This window comes from Rhinolophus ferrumequinum, chromosome 15 (assembly GCF_004115265.2).
Source record: "Rhinolophus ferrumequinum isolate MPI-CBG mRhiFer1 chromosome 15, mRhiFer1_v1.p, whole genome shotgun sequence".
In the NCBI taxonomy this organism is placed as follows: Eukaryota; Metazoa; Chordata; class Mammalia; order Chiroptera; family Rhinolophidae; genus Rhinolophus; species Rhinolophus ferrumequinum.
The window spans coordinates 36,281,195-36,299,124 of record NC_046298.1 but is presented as its reverse complement, the minus strand read 5'-3'; the positions used below and the strand labels follow the sequence as shown (position 1 = coordinate 36,299,124).

Below are 17,930 nucleotides of genomic sequence, written 5' to 3'. Positions count from 1 at the left end.
CCGGGCAACACTGAGTGACAGCGCGGATTGGGTGGAAGGCGGACCTTAAGGCCTTTGAGAGTTCCCATTGGTCTGAGGACTCCTTCGTCAGGAACGTGGAGGCGGAAGTGGCTGGGAAAGGAATGGGGGTGTTGAATTTGGATGTTGGAGGGGACGCTGGTGGACGGTCAGTTTTGTGGGTGGCAGAGGGCGGAAATAGAGGTCCAAGGGAGCTGAGGGTGGGGATCCAGGGAAGCTCAGATAGCAGTCCGAGGAAGCTCAGAGTGTGCAGTCCTAGAAGACTCAGAGGGGTCTTAAGGAGTTCAGGAAGGAAAGGTTTGAGAGGAGTCAGGCTCGGGGCTATATAGATCCAAGGGTGCTGCAGTGAAGGGGAGCTCGGGAAGGGAAATCAGAGGGTGTCCAGAATGGGGAGATCCAAAGAGACAGAGTGGACTTGTCAGAGGAGACTCGGATTGGGGGCACAGAAGGGTTCAGAATGGGGCATCTGAAAGGGCTTGCAGCCGGAGGAGGGCCCCTGGGGACTCTGAATGCTGTTAGGGAATGGGGCTCATGGCTGCAGGTCGGAAGTTGTTAGGGTGGGGTCTCAAATTAAGGTATTTAAAGGGGCTCGGGTACGACCCTGGACGCACAGGATGTAAAAGGCTTGAGAGAACAAATATGTGTAGTTTGATAGGCCTTTGGTGGATGGAGTTTGGGTGAGTGTTCTGGGTGCTCATAGTGTCTGGGCAAGGGTTCTGGGTGGCTTTTCAGATGCTGAGGACTCAGGTTTTAGAAACCAAGTTAGTTTGATTAAAGGGCTGAGGTGAGGCCCTGGCCCATGACAGAACAGAAAGCAGGATCATAGCCTGAGAGTGGGAGGCTTGGTGACTTCAGCATGTCCTCCCCTTCCCACAGGACTGGGTGCATGGAGTTGGTGTCGATGGAGGATCAGGACTCCAGGGTCCCAGCCCTGGAAGCATTCAGGGTGGAGCAGGTTGTCAGGACTGGGGGTACAGAGGGTGAAGGTGGGGACTAGAGGCGGGAGGTAGAGTGGGGATAGGCAGGCTGACTCCTGGGTTTGTGAGTTGGTACTGTTCCCTCCAAGTTCATTCTTACTCTCAGGGCCCAGCCCTTCCCTCACACCCACTTCCCACCCCCAAAATGGGCATTGGTCCCTTGACTTCAGGTCTGGGCCGGTCCAAGGACATCCTGAGCCTCACTCCAGAGGGAGGGACTGCTCAGCGATGCTAGGGCACCTGTGTAGGTCGAAGGGCCCCACCTTCAGGGGATCTCTCTATCCTAGGCACCACCTGTAATCTACTATGTCCCTGACTTCATCTCCAAGGAAGAGGAGGAGTATTTGCTTCGACAGGTGACCCCATGTCCTTCTGGTCTGTTTTCTCCCATATTTCCAGATCCTAGGTCCTGTGTAAGAGCCCCCAAGGCTACAGTGAGGGTCCTGGCAGTAAGGAGAGTGCCACACAGCACCCATCCCTCACCTTCCCTGTTCCTCTCTGACCTGTTGGGCCTGTAAATGCTTTTCCCAGGAGGCTTAGAAGAAACCAAACTGATTCTTAGAAAGGAGGTGTATTATGGAGCTCACACTCCGTGTGCTGAGATACGCTGGTCCAGATTCCAAAACAAGAATGTTATTGAGATCAGATTCCTAATGCTGGAACAGCACGGGACAAGCCCAGAGCCTCAGAAACAAGGAAGTTACAGAGCACATACTCTCTGTGCTGAGATAGCCCAGTTCAGGCCCTTAATATTTGGGGAATGAAGAATTTGCAGTGTTCAGATTTCTGTGCTGAGGTAGCCCAGACCTCAGAATGTTACAGTGTAAACTCTTCCTCTGCTGAGATAACTCAGCAGACCCAGAATCTTGGGAACAAAGTTTCCAAGCACAGACCACCTGTGCTGACATAACGCAGTCTGTATTCTGCTTTTGAGATTTGGGGAAAGAAGAATTTTCAAAACAGAGTCCTGGACTGGGATAAGCCCTTGCAGCCCCAGTCTTAGTTATAGAGCACAGATCTTCCCTGTGCTATCCCAACTAGTCCTGTCTAGTTTTGAGCCCCAGGAATAAGTTAGCCACAGAAAACAGACTTGTGCTGACAGAGCCCGTTCCAGCCCCATTCCATAGAGGGAATGAGGAGATTATTGAGTAGAGTGTAGACTTCTTGGACTTCTTGCAGATTGCCCATTCTAGATCCTTGGGATCTTGGCAGTGGATAATTTTCAAAGTACTCTTTTTGTTCTGCTGAGATAACCCAATTTAGCACATTCTCTCCCCCAGGTGATGGGAACAAGGAGGTTCCAGAAGTCAGACTGTTCTGAGATAGCCCAGGAATCAGGAAATTACATGGTCTAGACTATTTGCTGAGCTCAAAGAGCCCAATCTAAGCCAGGCCTCTGAGTATATTCAGACCACAATTGTGTAGCCCTGGTTCTTTTCCTTAATCCCAGTAAACGCAGATGGGATTTGGGGCCAGCAGCCTCCACAGGGGAAAGGGCAAACAGCAAAATCCTGGGAACTCTCTATCCCAGAGAAAGCCCACAGACACTGAGATGACCCATTTCCACCCCAGGTAAAGACCCTGATGTTGGCCTGGGTGGGAGAATCAGAGAGGGTGGTCCTGAAAAAGGAATGATCCCCTCCCTACCTCCCAGGTCTTCAATGCCCCAAAGCCAAAGTGGACCCAGCTCTCCGGGAGGAAGTTACAGAACTGGGGTAAGTATTCCCGCCTGAGGGCATGGGTGATTTGGGGATGTGGGCCAGAGCAGGTGGTTCAGGTTGGTTTGTCTCGAGATATCGGGGGCCCTTGAGGGTTCAAGGGTTCCCAAGGGCCAGGAGGATTCTGAGGGGTCAGCGGAGTTCCTGAGGGGTTAGGGAATTTTCTTACAAGTTGGGGGTCTCAAAGGATCCAGGGGTTTGGAGGCATCAGAAAACCCTTTAAGGGTTGGGTGGTAATCTCCAAAGAGTCAGGGGTCTCTGAGGAGGTCAGTGTGCTACCAACCCCGGGAATATCCCTAATGGGGGCTTCAGGTACCAGGGCTCCTTGGTTGGGTGCCCTCAGGACCCCATTGCCCTCCCTCAGGTGGGCTTCCCCATCCTCGGGGGATGGTTCCTGAGCGACTGCCCCTGTGGCTCCAGCGCTACGTGGACAAAGTGTCTGACCTCAGTCTTTTTGGGGGTCTCCCAGCCAACCACGTCCTTGTGAACCAGTATCTGCCTGGGGAGGGCATCATGGTAACCACACACCCTAACTCCAACCCCCAGACTTCTGATCCACAGGGCATCATGTTGACCCACCTCTACTCTCATTAAGCAGCCACACACCCCAACCAAGCATTCACCCCACCCCCATCCCCAGCTGGGGAGCCCCCCTTGAATCCCAGAGGTTGGGGGGTGTGGACTCCTGCCCTTTCCAGCCCTGGTGCCCATTCCCCAGCCCCACGAGGATGGGCCACTGTACTACCCGACGGTCAGCACCATCAGCCTGGGCTCCCACACCATGCTGGACCTCTACGAGCCGCGACAACCAAAGGATGATGACCCTACAGAGCAGGTGGGCCCTGGGACACTGCCCAAGCCACTCGTGGGCACTCTGACATCCCACATCTTCCAAGAGGCCCCAATCTCACCTGCCTGCAGGGTACCCTGATACCCTCCCAGACACCTTCCCTATTCTCTCATGGAGTGCGCCCACATCCTCCCAGACCCCCAGCCTATCTGCTTGCCGGGGGCCCTAGAAATCTTGACATACACAGACACCCCAATACCCCCACCTACTGATTGGAATGCCCCAGCACCCTAGAGATCCCCTGGCCCCACACATTCAGAGTGTTCCAGTAGCCCAAGGTCCATATACCCCATGCACGGCTCCCGGATTCTCTAGCAGACACCAATATCCTCAGGTTACCCCAACACCATTCACTTGTAGGTGTCCCTGATGCCCTCCCAGATATCCTGACACTCCGCCCACTGCACAGGGCTCCCTAACTCGGACCTCCTTGCCACTCCAATAATGTGATCTGCTGTGTAGGGCATCCCCAGATTCTCCTTGGCACCTCAACCCATGCCTGGCTGCTCAAGGACCCTCCCACCCCACCCCCGATAGCCTGAGTGCCGTCCTCTGTGAGAGTTGCTCATGACAGCAGCTTCCCTGACCTTTCTCTGATGATGCATTTCTTACCACCAATGTTCACAGAAACAGCCCCCCCCCAGACACACACACACACAACACACCCTAACTCCACTGCTCCTTAGGACTTCCCTTTTTAGCTCCACATGCTCCTGGATACCCCCTTCACTCCCCCCACACCCCCACCCCCACCCCACCCCGCCTACTCTGCGCGTGTCCTCAAACATCCCGATGTCCACAGACAACACCCAGACCACTCTGGATCATCTCTGCCTCACTCTATGCCCCTCTCCTCCCTACTTTCCGGCTTTTGTCAAACCATCAGCCCAGTTCTGCCCAGTTCCCTGGGACTGTTGATTCCTCTGTCCCAGCCCTAGCCCCTTGGAGATTCCAGTTGCAGTTCCCTAAGACGCCCCCCATGTGCAGCCTAGTTCCTGCTTCACCCGAGGGACTGCTAACCCCCACCCGCACCCCCTTCCTGTTCCCGGTAGCCCTGGCCCTGGTACCCGTGGATTTTCATCCCAACGCTTATGTCCCTGGGAGCACGCTTGCCTCTCAGCCTTTGCCTCTGGGGACTCGCTGACCCTCGCCCCCTGGACTCCCAAAGTCTGCTAATTTCTCGCCCATCCTAACCCCGACTTCTGGAGACCCACTGACCGTCGACCTGCCCCGCAGCCCCGGCCCCCTCCCCGGCCGGCCATCTCGCTGCTGCTGGAACCGCGCAGCCTCCTGGTGCTCCGTGGCGCCGCCTACACGCGCCTCCTCCACGGCATCGCAGCATCCCGCGTAGACCCACTCGACACCGCCTCCTTGCCACTCAACGCCGCTGCCTGCCCGTCGGCGCGGCCAGGAGCCTGCCTGGTCCGCGGCACCCGCGTCTCGCTGACCATCCGCCGGGTGCCCCGCGTGCTGCGCGCGGGCCTCCTGCTTAGCAAGTGACACCTGGCCCCAGGACCCGCTGGGCTTCCCCGGGCTCTCACCTCCTCCGGACAGCTGCGATCCTGCAACCTTGAAATCCTGGGGCAGAGGCTTCTTCCCCTGGTTATTTTCCCAATAACTTTGTGGAAACCACGGGGAAAGGCCCCATTTCAAATAAACCAACAAAAATCTTTCTTTGGCTTTGAATTTTTGGGGGTGGGAGGCTAGATGCCCTGTTCCTGAGGGGCGCTGTGTCTGGGAACTTAGCTAGCTAGTGTGGGCCGTGGGAATCAGATGTATGGGTCCAAGACTCTTGAGAGGGCAGGGTTATATCTGGAACCGCCTTGGGTGGGGTGCAGTTAGCTTGGGAAGATAAGCTACTGGTCCGCCAGCGAGGAAGGAGTTAAGTAGTGCCACTGTCATCTGAGCAGGCATCGAATTACCTGGGTCCAGGTTTCGCTTGGAAGGAGGTGGAGCTGAGCCTGCCCCTGGGCCTCCAGCTGCCACAGGCCTTGGTGAGTCCTACTGTGGAGGTGTGGGTGGACACCACTGGCTAGGAAAAGGGCTCCTACAGATTATCCCCCACCTCCAGCTATGGCCCTGCCCCCACCTCTGGACCCTAGACCCCCCTCAGAACCCCTCAACCACCCCCCTGGAGCTCCTAGGGAAGTGGACATTGCCAGATGCACCATCTGCCCTGCTTCTGGAGAGGAAATAATCAGGTAGGGGCTGGGGGTCCTAACAGAATGGGGGCAGTAGCAGGGGTGCTTTAAGGGTAAGAGGTACTGTGGCTGTGATCACCTGGGGAGAGGGAGCTGGGGGCAGGGGTAGGGTTGGGTAGATAATGGGCACGCAGGCTCACCCTAGGGCCTATCAATGTCTTCTACCTCCCAGGCCAGAACACTCCCAGAAACTGGGGCAGGACTCCTTGGACCCTCCCGAGCACTTCCAGGGTGGGCTGAGGGACACTGAGCCTACTGCTGGTCACCCCAGATTGCCAACACCCTCTTCCCATGAGGACCCGGCTGTGAGCAAACACCGTGAGGTGAGCTGAGGTGACCCAGGCCCCTTGTGCCAGCCCCCACTTCCTCTCTGTCCCCCAGAATCTGGCCTCCACACTGGGGATGAGGTGATGATTCTGGAAAAGTTGGGCACCTGTGGCGGGAGGGACACTCTAGAAAATATTCTTTACCAATCATTGTAGGAGTTATTTCAAACTGAGAGAATTATTTCATTATTGGCCGTGGTGTAGTCCCATTCTTTGTGGGGGTATCCAGTTCCATCACCCCTCCCCTTGCCAGACCCCCAGAACCCACGTATCCAAGTTTCCAGGAGCCTTGAAAACCTGGAGACTTTGAAATAGAGGTCCCCAGGCACTGCTCCACTGGGAAGGATCCAGGTGGGAACAGCCCTGGTACAGACCCAGAGATGGACTCTGCTACAGAGAAGCATCCAGAAGGCGGGAATCTGCAAAAGAAGGGTGGCAATGGGAGTGGGGGCAAGTTCTTGTCTGGTGCACCAGCACGACTCAGCCCCCATGTTCCCCAGAGCCCCATCTCTGGCTGGGAGGTATTGGAGGCTGAGCAGGACAACCTGCACCTTTGCTTGCTGGGCCTGCGTCTCCAGCTGCAGGACCTAGAGCGAGGCCCGGGGCCTTGGACATCAGCCCAGAGCGGGATGGTCCAGCTGCAGGTGGGCAATGGGAGGCCAAGATGTGGGCGGGCGGGCAGAGCCTCAGGAGTGGGTGCCTGTTTCTCTGGGTGGGAAATGGGTTTATTCTATGTTCCAGGTGTCTGGGTAGGAAAGCGGGGCATGTAACTCCAGGTGCCAGGTCTCTGGTGCCCCTGGTATGTGTGGCGGGGGGTGAGGGGATAGGTAGTGGTGTCCAACCATGTGTCCACAGACCCTACAGGCAGACCTACGTGGGGCAGCTGAGAGAGTGGATGCACTGCTGGCGTTTGGTGAGGGGCTGGCACAGCGGAGTGAGCCTCAGGCCCGGGCATCTCTGCAGCAGGTCCTGAGGGCATTCAGAGCCCACCGAGACAGCATCTTCCGGCGGCTGTGGCAGCTGCAGGCCCAGCTGGTCAGCTACAGCCTGGTATGGCCCACCCTGGCTGTCCCCGGCCCTGGTGCCAATTTCACAACCCCCATGACCTCTGACCTCTGTCTTCTGACCAGGTGTTTGAGGAGGCCAATACACTGGACCAGGATTTAGAGGTCGAGGGGGACTCGGACTGGCCAGCACCTGGTGGGGTCTGGGGACACTGGGCACCCAGTAGCCTCCCCACTCCCGCAGAATTGGAGTGGGACCCAGCAGGGGACGTTGGGGGCCTCGAGCCATTGGGGCAAAAGACAGCCTGGACACCAGGGACTCCCTGTGAGCTATGTGGCCACAGGGGCCCCCAAAGCAGGGGACAAGGCCTTGAGGTAAGAGCAGGTGGGGGACATCTCCACCCAGGCACTCATAGGACACCTCTGTGTACCTCCTAGAAAGGTCCTTCCGTTTCATGGAGGGCTGGTGGCTCTGTCTTTCCTTCTGTTTCTCTCAGTGTCTCTTTCTCTCTTGGTGTCTCAGTGTTTTCCTCCCTCCTTGTGTCTCTTTCAGTTTCTGTATCTTCCTCTATCTCCCTCTTTCTGTTTCTCTCTCATCTATGTCTACATTTCCTCCTTTACTCTCACTCTCCCCCTGGCTTAACTCACTACAGCCATACTAGCCTCCTGGCTCTTCTTCAAACATTCCAAATCCACTCCCATTTCAAAGCCCCCAGATGCGTGCCCCGCTTGCCTCCTCATTTCATTCCAGTCTCTCCTCAAATGTCAGCTCTTCACAGAGGCCTGCTCTGGCCTCCAAACATTATCGCTCCTTATCCTCTTTGTTTCCTAACAGCACTCACCACACCTTTACATTATACATTTATTTACTAATTTATGGTGTCTCTCTCTTGCTAGAATAAAAGCTCCATGGATGCCAATACTTAGCCTGTTTCCATTGCCATTATGTCCTCAGCTCCTGGAACAGTGCCTGGCACGTAATAGACACTCATTAAATATTTGTTGAATGAATGAATGAATAATGTCTCTCCTCTCTTGGTTCCTTTGGCCCTGCCCCTCTCTTCGTCTCTTCCCAAGATCTTTCTCTTCCCCCAGAATCTCATCTGTGTGACACCCCCCATGGTGGCCCTTCCCCAACCTTGGGTCTCTTTGTCTCTTTGTCAGTGGTTCTCCCAGGACCCCACACCTCTCTCCCCCCACAGGACATACTTATGTCGGGTTTCAGCCACCAGAAACACTTAGCAGGTCACCGAAGGCGCTCCCTGCTCCGGAAGTCTCAGGTGAGCTGGTCTTCAGCCAGGTGTACCACTTGGGAATCTCGGACTCGGTCCCTCCCTCTCTCAAATCTACTTCCCCGAGGTGGATTTCTTCTCAGCAAAAATTGCTGCCCCAGAAGCTACACACTCACTTTCCACTGGTTTACCCACCCAGGAGAAGGAGCATGCCTCTGACCTACTAGCACCAAAGTCCCAGGGCTGACTCCACTTGCCCAGCTTGTGTCATGGCCTATATCAATCACAGTGGTCAAGCCAATGGAGGGCTCTGATTGGCCAGATATAGATCACATGCCCAATCATGGCGGTGGAGGTGTGGGGTTAGGAGAGCAGAGAGGTGTGACACCCCTGCTGCCAAATTGAGCCACTGTTACCAGCAAAAGGAGGATTGGCTGGAAGGCACAGGTAGACATCCACTACACTTGGAGATATTCCAAGCCCATGAAGGCTCCTGGGGATCAAGTGGGTGCCAGGAAAGGAGGAGAAATAAGCCCAGCCCTATAAAGCTATAGGAGTAATGGAAAGTCCACACTAAGTGTCACTGTCACCCATTCTGCTGCTGGCTGCTATCTATCCTTAGGACAAGAAGAGGCAAGCATCTTCCAATCTCCAGGATGTGATGCTGGAGGTAGATTCTGGGTGAGATGCCTGGGAGATGGGTCTGGGGGTGTAGGGGACAGGGCTCATGGTTGTAGCCCACCGTGCACTTAACACTGCATTTCCCTTCACAGAGCCCCCGCTCCTGCACCCAGACGGCCCCTGACCTTCCTCCTCCTCCTCCTTCTCCTCTTCCTTCTCCTGGTGGGTGCCACATTGCTCCTGCCCCAGTCAGGGGGCCCCTGCTGCTCTCCCGTCCGACTGGCCAGGACACCTTACCTGGTACTCAGCTATGTCAATGGTCCCCCCCCAATCTGAGTACACAGCCCAGACATATGTAATAAATGGTAACTGTCGAAGGATGTGTCTTGGGCTGCTATCACAAAATAACATAGCAGGGGTGGCTTATACACAACAGAAATATATTTTTCACAGTTCTGCATCCTGAAAAGTCCAAGATCAAGGTGCTGGCTGATTCAGTGTCTGCTGAGGGGTTGCTTCCTTGTTCATAGACAGCCATCTTCTTGCTGTCTCCTCACATCGAAGAAGGGGCAGGGAGCTTTCTGGGGTCTCAAAAGAGATGAAGGGCACTAATCATTTCCATGAGGGCTCCGCCCTCATCACCTAACCATCTTCCAAAGATTCCTCTTTCTAATACCATCACGATTAGGATTTCAACATCAGAATTTTGAGAGGACACAAGCAGGATGGACGAGGCTATTGGGTGCTTGAGTACTCAGAATCTGGGATAGAGCCCTGATATATCTGGAGAGCTCCCTCCACAGATCCCTTTGCCTTGCGCCTGGAACACAGAAATGACAGTCCATCACACCCTGAGACAAAAATTCAAGCACAGGGGCCAGCCCAGTGGCTTAGGCGGTTGGAGCTCCGTGCTCCTAACTCTGAAGGCTGCCGGTTCGATTCCCACATGGGCCAGTGGGCTCTCAACCACAAGGTTGCCGGTTCGACTCCCACAAGGGATGGTGGGCTGTGCCCCCTGCAACTAGCAACGGCAACTGGACCTGGAGCTGAGCTGCGCCCTCCACAACTAAGACTGAAAGAACAACAACTTGATGCTGAACGGCACCCTCCACAACTAAGATTGAAAGGACAACTTGACTTGGGGAAAAAAAGGCCTGGAATTATACACTGTTCTCCAATAAAGTCCTGTTCCCCTTCCCCCCCAAAAAAAAAATTCAAGCACAAATAATTTATTTAGAAGGGGATCCTAGGCAGATTGATAGGAGAGTGGGAAGTAAGCCAGGGAAGGGAGTTGAAGAGCTGGTTGCTGCCCTGGGCCCCAGGGGTGCTACCCCACTAGGGACCTGTAGGAGACTGTGTCGAACACACTCAAGGTGGTTCTACCCAAGGGTCGAAGAAGTTGGCGTTTATGTACCAACTCCCATCACTCACTGGTTACTGATGTTGTCAGTTCCCCAGAACTTCCAGCCTCTCCTGTCTGTAAAGACCCCTCAGGCAAAGCACAGGTGCTTGCCACAGGAAGCTAGAGGTATTTACAGAAAGGGTGCAGGTGATGTCGGCAAGGTGCCAACAGCACCTTCTGTAGCCCCTGTCCTGCATCCATACTGGTGCTGTTCAAACATTCTACATGGTGGGCTCCCAGGCTGGGCTGTCACTGGTACAGGACTGTGAAACCCCTCTTCCCCGGGTCTTGATGACACCAAGCTGAATTTCCAGGGCTCAGTCCTGGAGTCCAGGACCCAGCCTCAGGTGTCTAAGCTCCCCAGAGCTAAAAAGTGTTGCTCCCTCCCCAGAGCTAAAAGTGTTGGGACAAGAGGTAGAGCAGAATCAGACTCAAGAACAGAGGCAGGAACCCTGTGCTAGGTTCCTGGATGTGTACCTTAGATCCCATCTCCTTTAATTCTCACAGCCACCCAATGATGTGTCCCCACTTAACAGAATGGGAAACTGAGTCTCTAGAGAGGAAGTCACTGGCGTGAGGACACACCGGGAGCAAGAGACTGAAGCCCAAACCTCACTGATTTAAACAGAAATGGGAATTTATTTTTGTGGGTAACTGAAAAGTTCAGGATTGCAAGCACTGCTAGATCCGGGACTCAAACATTATCTCCATCTCTCAGTTCCTCCCTCTGATTTGACTTCATTCTTATTTGGTGGTGGCCAGCGCGTCTCTCAAAACCTCCAAACATACACCCCCTCATTTAGCAGCCACTAGGAGAATCACTCTTCCCTTATAGTTCCAACCAAAGTCCCAGCGCTGGCTCCCTTGGCTAGTGTCACATGCTTCACTGGGGACTGTTGTCATGTGTACTAAACCATGTGTACTAAAATTGGGGGAGGAATAGGTCTCTAGAGAAAATCAGGGAGCTGCCCCTGGAAGTGGGGGATGGACACTGAGGGAGGGGGCAGGGACGCAGCAGATTCTGGGAGTCTCCAGGTTCAGGGACAAGTCAGGATGCAGACCTGTCTGTCCTGTTCCAAATGCCAGGCCGAGTTTCTGTCCCTAACCAAGGAGGAGGCAGTTTCCCTGGAGTCTCCACAAAGAGGGTGGGCAATCTTGGAGATATGGACCCCTCAGACTGGGTAATGAAGCAAATCTGTGTCATTCATTCATTCCATATTTGCTGAGTGTCTGCTGTAAGCCAGATCAAAGAACAGGGCAAGGGCAACAGTGAATAAGACATGCTAAAATTATTATTTTCTTTACAAGAGTTTATTTGAGCCAAACAGGCTAAAATTCTTATTCTTGTCGGGCTGAGATTCTAGTGGGGAAAATCAACAGTAAATAAAAGCAATAGGTGAAATATGTAATAGGTTAGATAGTGATAAGTGCTAAGAAAACTAAAGTGGGCCAAGGGAAAGGGGGTACAATTTAACTAGGGTGGTTGAGAAAAGCATCAGGGAGACAATTATGTCACTGTTCTAATTATGTCATTTAGCAAATTGTAGTGAGAGAATAAGCCACATGGACTCCTAGAGTAGTACTGTCCAGTAGAAATACAATGTGAGGCATAAATGTTATTTTTAATTTTCACAGTAAACAGTAGAAACAGGTGAAATTAATTTAAATAATTTAACTTATACTCTATTTAACCCAATATACACAAAATATTATCACTTCAATATGTAATCAACATAAAAATACATAATGAGGTATTTACAATCCTTTTTCTCTTACTGTCTTTGAAATCTGGTGTGTATTTCATTTTATAGCACATCTCAATTCAGACACTTAATTTTCAACAGATAAAATAAAATGTAGTCCTACCCAAACATTAAGTTGTTTAATGGAATATTTCACACTGCTTCAGTTTTAAAATTTAAATTACTTAAAATTTATAAATTAAAAAAAGAAATTCCTCAGTCACACTAATCACATTTCAAATGCTCAAGTCACAGGTGGCCCCCAGCTGCTGTACCGGACAGCATAGACCTAGAGGAAGAGGATTCCAGGTAGAGGAAACAGCAAGTGCAAAGACCCTGAGAGTAAGTTGCAGACATGATACTCTTTACTCCTAAATGCTTCAGTGTATCGTTCTTAAGAACAGGACATTCTCTTACACAGTTAGAGTAGTTATCAGAATCAGGAAATTTAACAACTCAATTCAGTTCTATTATTAACCCACAATTCAGATTCAAAATTATTCCAAATTTTCTAGTAGTCACATTTAAACAGTAGAAACAGGTGAAATTAATTTTAGCAATTGTTCATTTTTAATATTGCTATGTAGAGTCCTTTATAGCAATTTTCTTAGATCAGGAGATTCTTGTTTAACAGACAGGGTCAAGGGGTTGAGAAGCGCTGGCCCGGGCCTTAGCAGAGTAAAAAACACAGCAGCAGGCACGGAGAGTACCCACCGCGGGCTTTACACACAGCACGCGTGGAGCCAAGCACTTGGGTGAGGTGCTTTATTTGGGACTTGATCCCAGGAGGCAGGAGTTAGGGAGTAGGGGGAGAGACAGGCAGGAAGAAAGCCAAAAAGGCTGCTCATGGAGTGGTAGCCACTGTGGGCAACTGGGACTCAGTCCCATGGGGGACCTCTGCGGAATCTTGTAGAATACATGTTGCAATCTTCTCACCAGTGACTGCTGTCCCCTAGGCTGACTGTTTCCCCTGAGAGCATTGACCCACCTCACCTCCTATAACTCCCAGAAAGCCCTCAAGCAGAGGAGCAGAGATGCCAGGGCTCAGGGCAGGAAGCTGGAAGCCTCCTGGGAACCCTCTTCTGCAGTGGCCAAGTGAACTCAAGTAGGCAAGAGGGTCCTGCGGTTGGGACACTATCATCTGCTGCCACAACATGTACTTAATTCACTGTAACATCATAACAGCCACATGAGGGAGGCACTATAGGATGTCCATTTCACAGATAAGGACGTTGAGGCTCAGAGGTTAAATCACTTGCCCACAATCATGTAATCAGTAAGTGTGGAGCTGGGATTCAGACCCAGGCATTCCAGTTCTGAGGTCCAAGCTTTTTTTTTTTGGCGGGGGGGAGGTTACAAATCATAAGATTTTAATACTATTCCAAGCTGTGTACAGTTTTAGTTGCATATCCAAATTCTAAAGTTATAGGTATAATATACACATTCTCCAATTAACAATTTTGCATGGGCCACGAAGTTTCAATGTAAACTTACTAGCCTGTAAAATCTCCACTCTGCTCACTTACTCTCCTTTTTGCTTGGCATATAAAAAAAGTATTGATCTAAAAATAAAACAACCTGCTGTGAACAAGCTTCTTAATCACCACTCACCTACAACACTCCTCCCTCAAATCAGGCATTCCCCACCCCACCCCTTCCATCCTCTCTAACAGGCAAACTCCATTCACCGGGGGTGTGTGTGGGGGTGCGGATAAGTCTCCTCTCCTAATTCAGGAGCCCAGCCCCAGAGGGAACTCTCTCATTGCCTGCAGCGCTGCCAGAAGCTCCCATCCAGGAGCTTGTTAGGGCTTGAGATCTTGAAACCAGGAGTGAGAAAGAGAGGTGGGAGATGCAGAGAAATAATGGGGGCTGAATGGGTAGGCCCCTATTAGCCACTTTCAAGACGTTGGCTTTTACTCTGAGCTGGAGCCAGGGGAGGATTAACAGTATCACCGTGATGAAAAATACTGAGGCTGAGAGATGAACAAGGTGAAGAAGGCCCCAAGCGACAAGAGTACTAACCAGAGACTAAACTAAACTAGGAGCTGCAAAGCCTGTGCCCTGGGGCATTGCAGGCCCAAGCTGGGACCCTGCATTTCTCCCCTTAACCTCCTCCAGGCCTTTGCCCACACTGGTCCTCCTGCTTAGAAGCCTATCCCTGCCTTCTGGTAGTCTTTGTACTTCTTCAAATTTCAACCCCACTTTATAAGTATTTGGGTATCTGCCTCCCCCATTGGTATTAGGGCAGAGACTGTTTCTCTTCTGGCCGTTCTCCCCTTGGTCTAAGGTCTGGGCTCCTTTCCTAAGCCTCCTCTTCCTCTCAAATACATCTGCCAAGAGTTCAGCTGCTTTCACGTACTTAACTGACCTGGGTGTACATACAGCTCAGGATTGCAAAATGCAGTACCCTAAAGAATGTCTAGGGCAGGCCCACACGGACATAGGAGAGGGTCCATCTATCACCCCTGGGCCTTGCTGACAAAATTCCCAGCTTGTCGCTGAGGCTGAATTCCTTAGCCAGGTTTGAGGTCCCACTATTGCCTCAGGGGTTGCCAGCCAGGCCTCAGCTTCACCATTTCCTCTCCCACTTCATTATTCTCCATTAAGGAGTTTCTTTAGGGTCAAGCCAGGGTGGGTCCCCTGAATCTGCCCAGGAGAGAGAGACCAGTCTAGAAGGTTCCAGAGGGGAAGAGACACCCACTCCTCCCAGAGGGTACTCCTTGGTGCGTGGGGGGCCTCTTCAAAAATCCCAAAGACATAAAATCTTAAAGACTACCAAAAGAAAGTAAACACATCCCCAACTTTATTCCCTTTGTTCAAAAGTCCTGAGGACAGAAGGTTGCAGGAGTCAGGGTTCCCTCTCAGAACCAGTAGGTATAGAGTCTCGAGGGGTCTTTAAGTGATCAGCTGGGGTGAGAAACCCCAAACCCCTTCCTCACCAGTCCTAGTTTGTCGCAATTAATGGGGGGAAGTTTTCCAAAGGGGTATTCGGGCTTCTCACCCGAATATTCTCAAATTCCACAGCAAAAAGTTTGCTCCTCTCAGATTTAAACACAGAGAGGGGAGTTCATGAACCACGGGTCAAGAGAAGGGTGTACCAGTCTCCTTCCGTCCAACGGGGACATCCTGGCTCCCCATGCCTTCAAGTAAGTAGCTCTCAGCTTGACACAGCCAGCTGGCAACCCTGGCCGCCCCAAGTCCTCATAGGGAAGTCCGACAAGTTACCACGGATTGGACAAGGTCGGACATCTCTCGCCATCCATCACAGTGGTCTTTGGACACCCCCGTCGCCGGGAGGGCTCTCTGATTTTCCCAATACATCGAGCCAGTTTCTCAAGACCTCTCATCTTCCATCAGGCGGGTTCCCTGGTCCTCTCCACGCTGTCAGGCAGGACCCTAGGTTCTTCTGTGTCATCTGGTGAGCTCTTCTGCCTGTCACCGACCATTGGGCGGGGTCCCCGGTGACTCCACTCCGTCGAGCGGGCTCCTCGTACCGTCACCATCCTCAAGAGGGGCCTTGCGGGCCCTGGCGCCGCTGGGCTCCTCGATCGCGCCCCGCGGGCGCACGAAGGCGCCCATGGCCGTGGCGTGGCCGTCGCGTAGCAGCTGTAGCTGGCGCCGCCCGCGGCGGTACAGGTATTCAATGCGCAGTACGTCGGAGCGTGGCAGGCAGGCATGCTGCCGGAACTCGGCCCGCACCCGCGCCTCGGCGCCGGGCTTTCCGCGCCCGGCGCGCAGCAGCTCGCGGTACAGGCTCAGAACTTGCCTCTGGAGCCGGCTGAGCCGGCTCATGGTAGAGCTGGGCTGCGGGCTCGCGCAGGGGACGGCCCAGAACAACGGAATTGCAGCACAGTTAGGACGAACTGGGGTGTAAGGCAACAGGCACTTCCGCTTCGCGCTCCAAAACCTTAGCCTCCCGCCTCCTGTTTTCCGGGTCGCTCGCGCCCTATTGGCTGTCGCGTCCTATTGGCTGTGACGTATCACGATGCTGCGGATAAGGGGCGGAGCTGCTGGCTCACTGGCCTGCCCCAAAGGGAGTCTTTGTCCTTGAGGGGACAGCAGTTCTGGGAGCCCGGAAGAGGAGGAGGAAGAGGAAGGGGTGGGGTGGCCGTGGAGGTGGCGGAGCTAGGTGCTCGGACTCAGGTTTTGGGTCGGAAGGGGACGAGGTTCTGACCTAACTCCTGGGTCCTGGGAGCTAGAGGTTGGAACCCTTGTCTGCCCTCCTCCCTTATTTCTTTTATAAGATAGTGTATGAGTGTATATTAATATAATAAAATATACAATATAGCACGATGCAATCGATATTTTAATATATTGTCACCTAATTTACATTTTATGTAATACATTTTTTAAAAATAGTGAATATTTTTACATGTATTAAGCATTTATTTTAAATGATATTAAATCCTCACCAATACCCTGACAAGATAGATCTGCAGTACTATATACTATACTATATGCCTCTTGCCTCTACTGATAAGGAAACTGAGGCACAGAGAAATAACATAGTGTGCCCAGGTTCACACTATGTGTGAACTTAGTTCACACTTAGTTCACACTTAGTTTACACTAAGTGGCAGAGCCAGGTTTTGAGCCCGGGAGTCTGATTTCATGACCTATGTTCCGAAATATATATATATATATATATATATATATATATATATATATATATATATATATACACATAGCCTCTCCAATAATAATATACGAATAAAAGTGGCAGCAAGAGCAGTCATAGCTTAGTATATGCCAAGCACTTTACATGTATCCTCACAGCCACTCTGTACGGTAGGTACTATTCTTATTACCACAGTTTGTGGATGAACAAACTGAGGCACAGAGGTTGAGTCATTTGCCGAACGTTACACTAACCGTTTAAAAGACAGTCAGGGATCTCTTGACCCTTTACCAAAGGTTCTGGCTTAGCTTCCCTGCCAGGTCATGGCAGATACCCCAGCTATTCTCTTGCTGGCCCATCTTTCCACTCCTACAATTAGCCTCGAATTCACAACTGGATTGTATTTGTCGGCATGGGATTTCAGTTTGTTTTTCTCTTACTTATAAATAGTATCCATTTTGTCTGCCCAGATTCCAATTCTCCTGCTGCTCTCTGGCTTCCACGTTTCTTAGAGAGCCAGATATTCTCCACCCTGGCATTTCTCTCTGCTGGATTTCCAACCCCTCCTTGTCTGCCTTCTTCCCATCAGCGCTTAAACATCCCTGAGTTTCTCCCCTCTCAAAATCACAATAATGATAAACCAGTTCTAGGATAACCTTGCCTCTTCCTGGCTGATTTCTATTCTCCCCTTTAGGCACTGACAATTTGTCAAAAGTGATGTCTGTGTTTGCTGTCTCCTCTTACTTCTCACTCCTCAACCCTGCAATCCAGGTGCTGCTCCCCTGCTCCCTGGATCTTGTGATTTCTTAGGTCACCCACAGCCTCCTGACCCTAAGTCCATGGACATTTAATGGGATATTTTATACACACTATTTGATTTTCACCACAGTCCCTCCCTTTGCCTGGCCTTGTTCTGCAATGCTCCTCCCTGATCTCTTCCCCAGCTCAGCTCATGTGTCACCTCCTTCAGAAAGCCTTCACTGATCCCCTAAACTAGGGACACCTCCCCTGGGCTCCCACAGCCTGCCTGTGCTTCCCCCTTCCCAGCCCTGATCACTCTGGCCTGTGCTACCCCTATTACAACTTTCATCACTCAGTAGTTCCTAGAAGTTCAGTAAGTCTTGGGAAAAGGTGAGGTGAGGGGATCCTGAGAAGTCCAGGGTGAAATTTATGTGGGGTCTAGAGGGTCATGGGAGATCAGGCCAAGGACACTGAGCCAAT

At 52.0% G+C, this 17,930-nt stretch overlaps 3 protein-coding genes across 8 annotated transcripts; 2 read left to right on the top strand and 1 right to left on the bottom strand.

The window, feature by feature from the left end:
• The first annotated feature begins 88 nt into the window (after positions 1–88).
• On the top strand, positions 89–5,236 carry ALKBH6 (alkB homolog 6). 4 transcript variants are annotated; one of them, XM_033128539.1, is made up of 7 exons: positions 89–166; positions 895–973; positions 1,283–1,351; positions 2,650–2,710; positions 3,078–3,229; positions 3,432–3,548; positions 4,800–5,235. In XM_033128539.1, the coding sequence occupies exons 1-7, from the start codon at positions 123–125 to the stop codon at positions 5,061–5,063; spliced, it is 786 nt and encodes a 261-aa protein (XP_032984430.1). In that variant the 5' UTR covers positions 89–122; the 3' UTR covers positions 5,064–5,235. The 4 variants fall into 4 exon arrangements, with proteins under 4 accessions (XP_032984430.1, XP_032984433.1, XP_032984432.1 ...); XM_033128542.1 differs by lacking the exon at positions 4,800–5,235 and adding an exon at positions 4,616–4,793; XM_033128541.1 differs by lacking the exon at positions 3,432–3,548 and having other exon boundaries at positions 4,800–5,236.
• Positions 5,237–5,295: 59 nt separating this feature from the next.
• Positions 5,296–9,860, top strand: SYNE4 (spectrin repeat containing nuclear envelope family member 4). Of its 3 annotated transcripts, none has more exons than XM_033128500.1 (8): positions 5,296–5,764; positions 5,937–6,087; positions 6,591–6,734; positions 6,946–7,140; positions 7,221–7,479; positions 8,271–8,374; positions 8,949–9,007; positions 9,100–9,860. In XM_033128500.1, exons 1-8 carry the CDS (start codon positions 5,637–5,639, stop codon positions 9,281–9,283), a joined length of 1,224 nt encoding a protein of 407 aa, XP_032984391.1. In that variant the 5' UTR covers positions 5,296–5,636; the 3' UTR covers positions 9,284–9,860. The 3 variants fall into 3 exon arrangements, with proteins under 3 accessions (XP_032984391.1, XP_032984389.1, XP_032984390.1); XM_033128498.1 differs by having other exon boundaries at positions 7,221–7,469; positions 8,297–8,374; positions 8,949–8,996; positions 9,100–9,859; XM_033128499.1 differs by having other exon boundaries at positions 7,221–7,469; positions 8,297–8,374; positions 9,100–9,858.
• Positions 9,861–15,102: 5,242 nt separating this feature from the next.
• Positions 15,103–16,004, bottom strand: SDHAF1 (succinate dehydrogenase complex assembly factor 1). Its single transcript, XM_033128556.1, has one exon. It carries the CDS (start codon positions 15,881–15,883, stop codon positions 15,527–15,529), a length of 357 nt encoding a protein of 118 aa, XP_032984447.1. The 5' UTR covers positions 15,884–16,004; the 3' UTR covers positions 15,103–15,526.
• Positions 16,005–17,930: the final 1,926 nt, after the last annotated feature.

Coding starts and splice junctions, on each gene's coding strand:
- ALKBH6 (XM_033128539.1), top strand. CDS start 123: ATGGGGGTGTTGAATTTGGATGTTGGAGGGGACGCTGGTGGACG. Junction 167..894: donor GGAGGGGACGCTGGTGGACG/GTCAGTTTTGTG, acceptor CCCTTCCCACAG/GACTGGGTGCATGGAGTTGG. Junction 3,230..3,431: donor TGCCTGGGGAGGGCATCATG/GTAACCACACAC, acceptor CCCATTCCCCAG/CCCCACGAGGATGGGCCACT.
- SYNE4 (XM_033128500.1), top strand. CDS start 5,637: ATGGCCCTGCCCCCACCTCTGGACCCTAGACCCCCCTCAGAACCCCTC. Junction 6,088..6,590: donor CTGTGAGCAAACACCGTGAG/GTGAGCTGAGGT, acceptor CATGTTCCCCAG/AGCCCCATCTCTGGCTGGGA. Junction 7,480..8,270: donor AGGCCTTGAGGTAAGAGCAG/GTGGGGGACATC, acceptor TGGTTCTCCCAG/GACCCCACACCTCTCTCCCC.
- SDHAF1 (XM_033128556.1), bottom strand. CDS start 15,883: ATGAGCCGGCTCAGCCGGCTCCAGAGGCAAGTTCTGAGCCTGTACCGC.